Genomic DNA, 12925 nt, shown 5'->3' with positions numbered 1-12925 from the left:
GCTAGTTATTACACGAGAAACGTGAAACAGATATTACTGTCACCCAGTTTGTGTGCGCTCAACATCTTTTGTCCTATTGTGCAGCCCTTTCAGGAGATTTATACGTATACAAGCCTATTAGTGATTAATGCATCCACAAAATTCCATCCTAATTTCTCCATGTTTACGTGTACTCTTAATACTATATATACTAGTATCATAAAACTTACACATAGCAGAAAAAGTGGGATCCTTCGTCTTCCACTGTCTTAGTCAAACCCGATAAGGATTTAGAGCCAACATTTAGACTTGAGAAGTCGAATACAATATTGTCCTCCGTTTTTTGTCTGTCCCTTTCATGTAACATCTACTTGCAATTAGCCTTCGGACAACAAAAAAAAACATTATCATTATTACTCTGTAAGCAGAGATCGGACGGAAAGGTCGTTGATTTTATGAGTACTTTTATCTGGTAATTGTTAAGGGGTATTGAAGACTGATTGCAGCTGCAGGACACAGTGGACTATTACGGCCTAGCACTACATAGTTTACTATTTACAAGAGGCAAGACACCCCACTCACCCCAAAAAGTGACCACCCAGATACTTTTCCTCCCTTTATACTAACAAGGACGGCACCCGTGTCATCTTGAAGTAATGAAATATTGCTAAACACCTTCCCAGCTTATTAAAACCACATCATAACTCATCAGTCAGCTCAGGTACTTTTATTAGGTGTAACACGATTCAGGAATTATACAGTGACATTGATCTAGCAACACGCTACAGATAGAAAAGGAAATGTGGTATATCCTGGATGCTAGACTGCTTCCGGGGCCTGAGTTAGACCCTCGTGGTCCTTGGGGCCGGTTTAGTCTCCAACAGATAGTATCAAAGCTGGCCAAGGAGTATAGCCGGCCAAAGGGAGGCAAACGGGCACCGGTGCCAGCTAAACTCCTCGGCCAGCTTTGATATTATCTTTAACACCGTGGGGTCTGCTTGGAGACTAGGCCTGTTGGCTCTAAAGCAGAGGAGTAGGCTGTTGAAATAGTCTGCTATCCAGGCTAGAAAAAAGTGGTCACTACAAAAGTGGCTTTGTAAAAAATCCTAAATTCCATGTCAGACTAAACCGTCTTTACTTTTTTTTCACAAGATTAGCAAATCAAAATTGTAAAAGCGCACGAACTTTTGGACAGAATACGTGTGTGAAAAACAACAAGAAAACATGGCAATTTTCTACATAGAGACGCCAGCACAATACTAGTATCAATGGTGAGAAAAACATGCCACTGATTTTCACTGCTACTTTTCATGTAGCCTTTATCAGCCATTTAATGGCTGATAATTCCATCCGTTTTTGGTGAGGGTCAACTCCATCGTCAGTGTACACGTCATGCCCACAGCACTTCTTGTGTCCAACAGACCAGTGTTGTATCTGACAGTCACGGCTGCAGTAGCGGGTCAGCTTGCACCGGCCACACAGCTTCAGGGTTTTCCTGTAGAAGAAACAGATCAGATTTTTTTCAATTTTATTTTGTAGGCTACAAAGACTGAAATTCAGTGGAAAGCGTAAATTCTTTGGTCCATAACAACATTTGATGAACATAGAACGGATGACATAGTGTGGTCTTCTCTGACAAAGTGGAGCCATCGCTAGCAAAACCTACCTGTGGCCTAGTTTGCCACATTTGGGGTTGCAGCATCTCAGCAGCTTGGAGTTCTTCGCCTCTTCTAAAAGCTCCCAACTCTCTTTGTCACAGTCACAGATAGTTCCGGCTGCTTCTGCCAAACTAGTGGAAGATATAACTCTTTCAAGGGAGTAGGCTAACCTCTACTACTGTCTATTTTGCCGGTTTCTGTTACTTTATCAGCGCCCTGTGTAGCCTGGTAGAGGCTAACACTAGCCCACTACACATGTATATACAATAGTGCACGTTCTACAATGTTTTAATGATTTCAAACTTCATGTTTTTATTTTCCAGGGTTCTTGCATGTGGATTAAAACAGTCCTAGAGTAAAACATAAATATACATATATAGATATACAGAGAGAGAGAGAGAGAGAGAGAGGGAGAGAGAGAGAGGGAGAGAGAGAGAGAGAGAGAGGAGAGAGAGACGGGAAAAGGGGAAGAGATCCTCCAGAGTCCTGGCTGAAAGGTAGAAGCAAGTACAAGGCGACCTTTCGATCTAGCTTTCCTTGTGTATAAATGCATGTACATAATGTACATGCATTTATACTCAAGGGAAGGTGGATCGAAAGGTCGCCTTGTACTCCCGTCTCACTACATGGAAGTATATGACACTTGCCCATGATCGAAATCAGGTCTTGCTCCAAGCTCAATCAGTCGCCGAGCAGTGTCGATCTGTTTGTACTCACAAGCAAACATGAGTGGCGTGGACTGCCAGGAGTCCCGCACGTCTACTGTTGCACCATGCTGCACCAACAAGTCCACCACTTCTGTCCAACCTAGGTAGGATTTGGGACATAATATTGTAAATGCAGAAACTTTCGCGGTGGTTTAATGTTCGCGGTTTCGCGGTGGCCGCTTCACTGCGAATTAAAAACCACCGCGAACATTTTTCCATGACAATAAAGAGGCATGGCGCTACCGCGATCATACAACCACCGCGAAAAGTCCTTTTCCCGTTACCGCGAAATTAAATCCCCGTGAACTTAAATGCATTTACAGTATTCTACGAAGTACAGTAATAGTGTATATAACGTACTGTAAGTTATGTATCACATTTAGGAAATGTAAACATAGCCTCTTTGCAGACTTCTTTGCAGACTCTGGGTTTTGTTATTATTATCATTATTTGTTACATGTATTATTATTTTTTTTGTGTGTGTGTGTGTGGGGGGGGGGGGGGGTTGCTAATTCGGCGTCTCTGGGGGCCTTGGCGTAAGTTCTTTTTGTGTGTGTGCCTGTGCCTGTGTGTGTGTGTTAAGGGGGGGGGGGGGGGGAGGGGGGTAACCTGGAATACGCCGGGAAAGGAAAATATGCCGGGAAAGGGAATACATACCGGGAAGCTTGTACGGGCCCCAGCAGAGCCGCCAGTGAAGGAGGCTACACATACAAGACTTATCCTAGTAGCAGGGAATATCTAGATGCGTTTTTTTCAAATCGGTTTGGGTTCTCTATGCTGGGAAAGGGGAAACTCTCTTTCCCAGAATAGGGAACCTTAGCCAATGTTGAAGAGCGCAAATATGGGGAAAGGCACCCCACCTAAAAAAAAATATACGCCGCCGCTTCAGAAGTCTGCAAAGTATTTTTGTACATTCTTGCTGATGAAGCGAAAACCAGACAAACTGTTACAAATGATTGCAGTTTCCTTTTTTTGTTCACTTTCCAGTCTCGTCTGAGTACTAGTATGCAAACTAGTTTTGTCGTTGCCAATCATGCATAATTAGTTTTTATATGACCATGATCCAAGAGTTATGAATGACATTACATAAACATGAACATTACACAACGAAAAGTCATATGTATATTACAGAGCATTTACCTTTGAGCGCTGCTGCATGAAGAGGTGCAATTGAACCTGTTCTTTTTACCACTGACGCCCCCTTGCGGAGCAGCAGCCTCACTACATCTACATGTCCAGCGATGGAAGCGTTGAACAGTGCTGTGCCAATGTTTGAAATACAGTCTCCAATCCCCCACTGTTTGAAGCCTGGTTTGTAGTCAATGTCTGCACCTGCGTTTGATGACCATTACATTCAATCAAATGAATGACAGGATATTATGACGTCGATATGATTTTGCAAGGAAGTCAAACAAATACCGATAGTACATGTATGATGTAGTAGTATCAAGGAGGTTTAAAAGTTACATTACCATACCGCGTTTCCCAGGTTTTTATATTAGTATAAACTATAATGAAGCTCAAAACATTTATCAACGCAAGGAGGTAAAAGACTTCTTAAAAATTATAATAGATCGAAACTGATCCGTCCATGGGGACTTACGAAGAGACACACATTCAAGACTTGACTTACAACAAAAGATAAAAAGACATACAATTAATTAGCTTCCCTTTGTCCGAGCTCGCGATGGAAGAGATCAGAAGGCGCCACTAGTGCATTGTACTTTTAACTATGGAGGACGACACCCAGGCTCCTGTACTTCACACTTGCGTGCAAATCCTTATCTATTATCAATTATTTACATTTGAATAATCGTCTACTGATCCAAAGCCCTCGTTGGATTTCTAAACTTCTACTTGAGAAGTTTAAACTACATTTCTGCTGTAATCTGAACGTGTAAACCATTTGTAAAATAAAACAGCAGTGCTAAAATGTACTCCAATTCAGCCCTTGGGCTGCGAATGTAGTGATTACACAAAGTTGCATACAGTAGGAGAAAATTACGCCTGGAAAAAATTACACATCGGTACTGTGCACAGATACACATTTCCGGTGGTCGGCTTGGCGGGGTGCTTGGGAGATTTCAGGCCAGAAATAATTGAGTCCAGGCCAGCCAAAACAAAAATAGACCATACCATAAATTACAGAAAACCCTACAAAAAACACACGAAGGGGTCGGTGAGGAAAATACTCCTCTGGCTGGCTGACTCCCCTATCGTACTTTTGACTGTATTTGTCCATTTCTTACAATTAGACCACCGATCCGCGTAGCCTGGTAGAGGCTATTCGACAGGCAGGCCAGGAAACAGTGTCGACTACAACAACTATCACAAGCCTGAACCAAACTTCCTACAATCAAGGTAACGTCCTTGCTACAATAGTACCAACTTCTTGAACTTAATTCAACTTACCAGCTTTCAATGCCGCTTTAACGCCTTCAACTGAGCCGTTCTTCGAAGCATTCAATAGAGCTTCGTTCACCTTTTCCGCCATAAATTTTCGTTTGGACCGTTCTTGTTGTTCTTGTTGTTCTTGTTGACAGAGCTTGACACCTTTCACGCCAACTATCTGTGTCTGAATGGTAATTGAGTGAGCACGTCACACGAGCAGCATGAGAACGTAAAGGTTTAGGAAAGGAGTTGAAAAGCTCGGTTTTCTATCAGTACATATTTTTGTAATGATTATGTTTTACTACATAAGTTCCCGTCTAGAATTTAGGGATTGATGCATAAATATGCGAAGACGGTGATATTATTCGCCCATCGAGCTGTGTGCTTTTTGCGGTTTGCTGCTGTCTTCGATGCAATCGGACCAATCGGATTTTCAAGCAGATGTTGGGCAGGGGATCGCTACCTTCTTCTGAATCTTGCGTGCTTTGGGTGTGGCAGGCTTCCGAGAGCGGTAATATGGGTTATTCTAAAGGGTGGGCTATGATTTTCTTTGTCTTTAGTCCCCAGCAGCTGCTTATCATTGCTCTGAAAAATGGAAAAATTCCATTTGAAAAATCAGACTTACAGGGAATCATATAACGTCCTTGATCGTAGCAAAGTGTAAAGGAATAAGGAAGTTACTATTGGAATGCAAACGGAAAGGAAACTTAGCCCTAAGAACATCGTGCGCACCCTTTGGAATTGCTAATATAATCTTACCGCTCTTTGACATTAGTTGATTTGTCAAATACGGAGCAAGCAAAAGGAAAGCTAGCGATCTGCCCGTCCGACCTCTGCTTGAACAAAATGTAACGGTCCAAAGCAGCCAAACGCAAGGAGAACACCCACCGTGTTTGAATAGGAAAATAGAAATACCATTAATAAACTTTGCTGATAGAAAACCAGCATTTTTCTTAAAAACTTTGCGTTCTCTTTCTGCTCGTGTGAAAATAGATCACGTGCCAAAACAATGACTCACGTGACCAAACAAGTACTAGTACCCCTTCCCTGTGTCTACAGTCCAGGCAGGCTAGCCTCCATAGCAGGCTTTCTGCAGGCTCGCACATTGTAAGATCACACGTAAAAAGGTGTCCGACAATGGCGGCTAACAAAATGGTGAAAGATGCAAATAAGTTTCTGTTGGATGCGGCGGGCAATGAATCAGTTGAAGGCGTCAACGCAGCATTGGAAGCTGGTAAGTCGAACTTTTTAAACTTAACCTTGGTGATATCATTCAAATAACCATTAGACCGTGTCTCCACCTTGCTCGACCAAAACTAGCCTGGATACCAGACCCCAGCCCGATCTCAATAGATTAGATGTTTTTCAGGCTGGGGTCTGGTATCCAGGCTACACCAAAACCGTAGTATCTCCGTAAAACTTCCCAGGTTTTCGGCTTTACCACACTGTGGGGCGGTCTTATGGCAGTTTAGTGCGGGCGGGCATCTGGGGACGGTAACTCACATATTAGGAGTGCAGCATTGTGCTCTTTACATTTTCCTTTTCCTTTTAGATCTACCGTACAGAAGAAATCAGACTTGCAGAAATGCAGTAAATATTTTCGATCTGAGTTGGGTGTGAAAAGAGGGCTTATTCAAATGTAAATTACAAAATAATAAAGATTACCACACAAGTGCGAAGTACAGTGCACCGCCGACACCTTTTGATCTTTTCCGTGTTATTCGGGCAATTTACATGCGATCTCAGGCTGAACGGTCTAGCACGACTGTTGTTGGCCACTTTTATCTTTTGATCCTTTTGATATAACAAACGGCGGCGATTACTGCTACTGTAAAGCTACGATCGAAACCTCTACTTGGAGGATTACTACTCTCCAAGCAGAGGTTCGGTCCGCTGGACAGCGGACATCAAATAAACAATACAAAACCAGGGGGGCCCAAACATACATCACTTCTCCTTTACACGACAAGCCAGCAAAAAATCAAGACCGATGCAGTACTTAGGTCACATACCAGGGGGTCCAAAATATCAACCTTGACCTTTGTCTTCCCACACCTACCTACGTACCAAATATCATCGTAATCCATTGAGAGGTTCTTGAGTTATGCCAAGGACGTTATATCTGATATAACGTCCTTGGTTATGCTGACTACAAAAAGTTCACACACACACACACACACACACACAAACACACACACACACACACACACACACACACACACACACACATACATACATACATACACACACACACACACATACATACACATACACATACACTCTCTCTCTCCTATGGTGTGTTTTCTGTCTTATTTGGCCAATTTCTACTATATTTCCAGCGACCTGTGGAGCCTGGTAGAGGCTAATAATTTGTATTGATGACTTTCTCATGTAATGTCCTTGAAAGTTTGAAACACGATTGCAACTTTTCATCTAGTGTTTGTTTGACTAATCCTTACAAAATGACATCAGCATATTAAAGAAATCTCGCTTGTGCAGTCCATTCCACTAAATCATAGATCACCAAACGCAGGTGCAGACATTGACTTTGATCAGCTGACCAACTGGAGCCCAGGCGAGGACACAAGTCTACCACCATGCACAGCATTGTTCATCGCTTGCCTCAGCGGACATGTAGATGTAGTTAAGCTGCTGCTCCGCAAGGGGGCGTCTGTGGTAGGGAGAACCTCGGGTACAAAGGTCCCCCTTCACGGCGCAGCGGCCAATGGTGGGTTGATGCAAAAGAAATGCTTGTGTGTGTGTGTGTGTGTGTGTGTGTGTGTGTGTGTGTGTGTGTCTGTGTATATATAACATAATATGTTCTATAGCAAGAACGTCAAAACTAATCTCCAGGCAGATTTACCAGTGGCATTTATAAGATAGTACCAAAGGAGTATAGCTGGCCAAAGGGAGTTATCAGCCAAACACACTCCTAGGATCTCCTAGGCCGGCTTCACTCCTCTGGTAGCTTTTGGTACTTATGCTACCGTAGGATCTGCTTTGAGATTACGTCAAAACTACCTTATCTATATCTAGTCCGACTGTCGGTTTGTTAATATGTTTTACCTTAGTTCCCAAACACTCACAATTACCTGGTGTGTGTTTTGTAACTAACTAAGCTCAAACTTTACAACTATGGATTCTACCAACACACATCAGTCTTCATTCAAGTTTACATCGCATGTCATATTACGTGGAATGCAACATTTTTAATATGTATTTCACGTGTCTCAAACCAAACCTAAGGGAGGACAGAAGTGGTGGAACTGCTGGTGCGTCATGGTGCAACATTAGACGTACGGGACGGCTTCAAGAACACACCACTCATGTATGCCGCTGCCAGCAACCATGTCGACACAGTTCGGCGACTGATTGAGCTTGGAGCGAGACCTGATATAACCGGCGGGTATATAGCCCAGAGGCAAGTTTCATACGTTTCATTCCTATCAGAATAGAATGGATGATTGTACCCTAATATTAATGATGAAACATTATGCAAATTATGCAAATCAGGAACAAAGTTGCAACATTACTCTAGAAATTGTATAATTCCGGTGTGACAGCGCTCTCTCGACGGCTGTCGACATCACTATTATATATAGCTGCGACACCAGTGTTTCCGTGATGGGATCTTAATACGTGTACCATGTATATTTAGTAATGTAATATGGCAGGTGGAACACTGACAGATACCAATTACTCACATATGCATTACATAATAGTCAACACGAGAGAGAAGTGACAGTGTTATAATTCATCTTAATGGTAAATGGTAGGAATTTCATACTTGTCATGTGTAAACTTTCAAAGGAAGCTGGACGGACTCGGTTTCTCTTTAAGCTTTGTTTCTTTTAGTGTGTTACTTAGTGTGCGTGTCTGTGTGTCTGCTGTCTTCATTACATCGTTCAAAGCCAGTGAAAATTGCTATTACAGCATGAGTGCTATAGAAAACGTATACATCTTCTTCTCTAAATGAGTCACACATTTCACTAGGTTGTGGAAAGAAGTCGAAAACCCTGACACTGTGGAAGAGAGTGTAAAGCTGATACATGAGGCGAGGAAGACCAAGCTGTTGAGATGCTGCAACCCTAAGTGTGGCAAACCAGGCTACAGGTAGGTTTTGTTAGTGATAATTCCTTCGGTGATGTATCGCACCATACTTTTTTTAACCCTATGTTGCATTTGACTCAAAGAAAAAAGTATGTACATGATTACATCTAAATAACTTTGCAGCCTATAGACTTAGATTGTAACACAAATTCTGCTGTCCGGGGCTGTAATTGGCCCATCTCTGCAGGCCGGTGGATGTTGGTCGGGCTGCTATAAGCGATGTTTAATGAGGCTACCTACAGACTGAGATCGAAAGATTTTCTGTGAAGTTGACCCAGCCTCTGAACAGCATTTTTACCAAAAATTGCGTTGGATACTACAGTTAAACTAGTTCAATAATGACTTCTACATGAACTTTCAAGTTAAGCATTTGTACATGTTAATCTTCTACAGGAAAACCCTGAAGTTGTGTGGCCGGTGCAAGCTGACCCGCTACTGCAGCCGTGACTGTCAGACACAACACTGGTCTGTCGGACACAAGAAGTGCTGTGGGCATGACGTGTACACTGACGATCGACCAGACCCCTTCCAATCGGTGCAAAAATTGCTAATGTACATTAATGAACATGAACAAAAAACATGACTCTCGTATAAAACATTCTATATGAATCATTATTGACCACACGATACCGCTACAGCCGTATCAAATGTTTCACAGAGTAGCAAGTTGCATGGTACGTAACCTGAACCATATAGACTACTATTTCTGTCTAAGGATATGATTCTGGTGTCCTTGTAAAGAAAATAACGCCCAAAGTTCATGTCAGCTATGCCATTGCTGTTTGCACTGAGTAGCCAAGTAGTCAGGCTTATGAAGTAGTCATTATCCCTGTGCTAAGAAGATCACTTTTTATATTTTTAGTTGGATTTATAGATTATTGAACTAACATAAACATGTCTCATAGATATAATAAGTTTTCTACTTTTGCTTATCTCTTTTCTTGAAACTGTCAGTTTTACAAGTAGCCAAATAAACTTTCATTTCATGCAATGTCTGAAAGTCTTGAATTGATAAATGTCTACGTATATCGAGAGAGGGGGGAGGGGGATAGGGAAAGAACATGACCAAACAGGAAATCCTATTGTGAAGGAAACCTATGGTGTAAGAAATAACGTATTTCTTCAGAATATTGACAAGTAATAACTGTTGGAATGTAAAGGGAAAGAAAAACATAGCCAAACAAACATTGTACGCACCCTAGCTTTGGAATACTAGTAACCAATCCACCGCTCTCAGAGAGCTTCTCAGTCGCACCCAGAGCAAGCAAAAGAAAGCTAGCGATCTACCCGTCCAACCTCTGCTTGAACAAAATGTAACGGTCCAAAGCAGCCAAACGCAAGAGGCACACCCACCCATACACTTCTTCGCATATTTGTGAATGAATCATGAATCACTAAAAGCATGAATAGGAAAATAAATTTATCCTTAAGTAGAAAAAAACTACTGATAGAAAACCAACTTTTCAACACTCTTTTTACTTTTACGTTGTCATTCTGCTCACGTGACAACAGATCACGTGGCAAAACAACTTCCCCACATGTGTCTTCAGTCTTGAAAAGGTGCCCAGAAACCGTGGTCCTAGCGAAAATGGCGGAAAATGCGAATAGATGTCTGCTGTCTGCGGCTTTGTATGGATCAGTCGAAGGCGTCAACGCAGCACTGGAAGCTGGTAAGTCGAACCAAGTAAACTACCGTAGGCATAATTTTTGGTTCTAGGCTAATGACTGGAATCTCGGGGTGATCTAGACACAGTTTTTCCCGACATCTGCGGAGATGTTGGGAGAGTCTAGAACGCGCGCAAGGGGCGGGACACCCGTGGCGCTTGGATTGCAGTCATAACATTTCGCGCGGTTTTCGAAATGACGGTCAGCATTTCTGCTCATGACAGATCAGATTATGTTCTCTCTGTATCTCACAAGTGTTATCAGGAATGACGACATTGGTCAACTATGATCAACCCTGCTTTCATACTCGCTGCACTGCCCCCATCGTGGCCCCGAGATCGGGCAGCTAGGACAGTTTATTCGGTGACCCAAGACAGTCAGGCCCGCCGAGCTCCTATTAGCGCCCCACGGAGTTTAAAGCCCGATTGGGTCCACCTGCCCTTATCCCGGGTAGCGATAACTCCCGGAGCGCTAATGTGAGTGAGGTAGTTGGGCTGACTGCCTTGGCTCCCCGAACAAAACTCGCTAGCTACCTCTCTAGCTACCCGGTCCTGTCTGGCTCCCAGGGTACGTGGCCCCTCGATCTCGCATCAAGCAAGGGGTCCCGCGTCCGTTTGGGAGAAACACAACTCATTACGATAAATACAAAAAGGCCATGACACTGGTCAATTGGCAACTTCCGAAATGACATTATAGACCAGGAGCAAGGAGGTTTAATACTCAATTCTCAAGTCTAATACTCAAGTCTCAAGTCTACTGTAAACGTTAAATCCTTACCTGGCCCCCAGGAGCTCTTTCAACCTCCTTGCTTGACCCTAACGCACCGCCCACGGGAACTGCCAAACTCCCAATAACATCTGTGTACAGTAGCCTCCATACAGGCTCTCTGGGTCATTTTTTTTGGCTCACTTAAGGCCTTGTAATCAGCGACGGTCGGCAATCAGCGACCCAGTACACAAAGAAATGGCAGGCAAAAGTGTATTATGAGCCAGAAAAGACATTAGAAGGCCTGCTATGGAGGCTATATGTATATAGCCTATTATACGACGTATACAACATTTGGGCACGGTTATTCATTGATTTTCATTGACATCTTGTTTTACTTCACAAATGCTGTTTTCATTATTACGGGAGAAATCAGACAAATTGGGATTATTCAGTAGTTAGAACATGGCCATCTTTCCTCAGCCAATCAGGAGCGAGTATTTCTTGTGACTATATCCACATAGTATGGTGTCCCTAGGGGTAGGGGTGTACTAAGTAACGAATAAATTGACTAAGTTGGAGACGCCCACCATTCAACTGAATGGTCTCCCTTGGGGTAGGGGTGTACCAACCAACGAATAAATTGACTAAGTTGGAGACGCCCACCTTTCTCATGCAATTAAAAGCAATTAAAGAATTAACAAAAAGGGAAACAGCAAATCAACCTATGTTACTGAACATCTTTATTCATATCATAAACAAAGGGAATTGTAATGACAACTGTGAAAGAAAGTCAGAAAACGAACAAGACAATAATAAAGAGTTTCTTGTAACAAGAAAATGTACAAACAGCGTTACGTCAAAGACATGAAACATATAACCTTCTTGATTACATCAAGCTAGGGAACAGGTTCAAAGATAGTAAAGAAAAACTTTTAAAAAGTAGAAATGCTACATAAAAACATGCGAGTTAAATTGATCAAAACGAAGCAAACATGTGGCATACGATCGATACTTCCATAAACGAGAAACAAACTAAAAATGTTGGAAGATAATGCATGTTGTGGTCTACCAGGAACGGGTCGAACAGGGAACAGGACAGCTCGTCAGAACGGCTGCTCCAGCAGGGCGAATGAAATGGGGGAGGGGGCAGCGACATTGGCCGGTCTGTCTGGCAGGAGCTGGTCAGGATCAAAACTACAGAATACGAGGGGGGTTCAATAAGTTCTTTGCCTCACCAAGAAATAACAAGCACAACTCAGATTTTCAGGCACAACTTCATAGTATGAAGTCTTTTTTCAATATCCTCCAAATTTCAAATCATTGGAGTCATTACTTTCCAGGCATTCGTTTTTCCTAAATTAGAAGGTAAGTGGCGAGAAAAAAGTTGTGTGAATTGTGATCAGACATGTGTGGGTCTAGTTTCCCATGCCATAAATTAACAACAGACGTTGTCAAAATGTTTGATAATGATTCTCTTCCTATTTCAAGCAAAAAGAATTGGGTTTCTAACTTCCAGCAGCGCAAATTGACCCACACACTCAGGTCAGGTCAATTGTCCACGTTTTTTTCCTTCTCCCTCACCTAACGTTACTGGGTGTCGCCTGCAAAGTAATGATCACACTAATTTGAATTTTGGTACATATTTATATAAGACTTTATACTTGACATCTATGCTTCGAAATCTGAGCTGTGCTTATTTTTTCTCGG

The 12925-nt window shown here is 42.5% G+C and overlaps 2 protein-coding genes across 2 annotated transcripts; one reads left to right on the top strand and one right to left on the bottom strand.

Moving 5' to 3' along the window:
• Positions 1-686: 686 nt before the first annotated feature.
• Positions 687-4890, bottom strand: LOC118420327 (poly [ADP-ribose] polymerase tankyrase-2-like). The gene is made up of 5 exons (XM_035827103.1): positions 4757-4890; positions 3485-3676; positions 2285-2444; positions 1646-1768; positions 687-1474 (listed from the first exon to the last, which is right to left on the bottom strand). The coding sequence occupies exons 1-5, from the start codon at positions 4836-4838 to the stop codon at positions 1288-1290; spliced, it is 744 nt and encodes a 247-aa protein (XP_035682996.1). The 5' UTR covers positions 4839-4890; the 3' UTR covers positions 687-1287.
• A 943-nt stretch (positions 4891-5833) lies between these two features.
• LOC118420325 (poly [ADP-ribose] polymerase tankyrase-2-like) lies at positions 5834-9836 on the top strand. Its single transcript, XM_035827099.1, has 5 exons — positions 5834-5969; positions 7269-7463; positions 7982-8156; positions 8729-8848; positions 9239-9836. Exons 1-5 carry the CDS (start codon positions 5873-5875, stop codon positions 9426-9428), a joined length of 777 nt encoding a protein of 258 aa, XP_035682992.1. The 5' UTR covers positions 5834-5872; the 3' UTR covers positions 9429-9836.
• The last annotated feature ends 3089 nt before the right edge of the window (positions 9837-12925 follow it).

Source organism: Branchiostoma floridae, chromosome 7 (genome assembly GCF_000003815.2).
Source record: "Branchiostoma floridae strain S238N-H82 chromosome 7, Bfl_VNyyK, whole genome shotgun sequence".
NCBI classification, from domain to species: domain Eukaryota; kingdom Metazoa; phylum Chordata; class Leptocardii; order Amphioxiformes; family Branchiostomatidae; genus Branchiostoma; species Branchiostoma floridae.
This window is presented reverse-complemented; position numbering and strand designations above follow the sequence as displayed.

Bases quoted from the DNA above. Each gene is read 5' to 3' on its own strand.
- LOC118420325 (XM_035827099.1), top strand. From the start codon at position 5,873: ATGGCGGCTAACAAAATGGTGAAAGATGCAAATAAGTTTCTGTTGGAT. The intron at 7,464-7,981 runs GTGGGTTGATGC...ACCAAACCTAAG, and splicing joins TCACGGCGCAGCGGCCAATG to GGAGGACAGAAGTGGTGGAA. The intron at 8,849-9,238 runs GTAGGTTTTGTT...AATCTTCTACAG, and splicing joins TGTGGCAAACCAGGCTACAG to GAAAACCCTGAAGTTGTGTG.
- LOC118420327 (XM_035827103.1), bottom strand. From the start codon at position 4,838: ATGGCGGAAAAGGTGAACGAAGCTCTATTGAATGCTTCGAAGAACGGC. The intron at 3,677-4,756 runs GTAAGTTGAATT...CATCAAACGCAG, and splicing joins TAAAGCGGCATTGAAAGCTG to GTGCAGACATTGACTACAAA. The intron at 2,445-3,484 runs GTAAATGCTCTG...AATCCTACCTAG, and splicing joins TCATGCAGCAGCGCTCAAAG to GTTGGACAGAAGTGGTGGAC.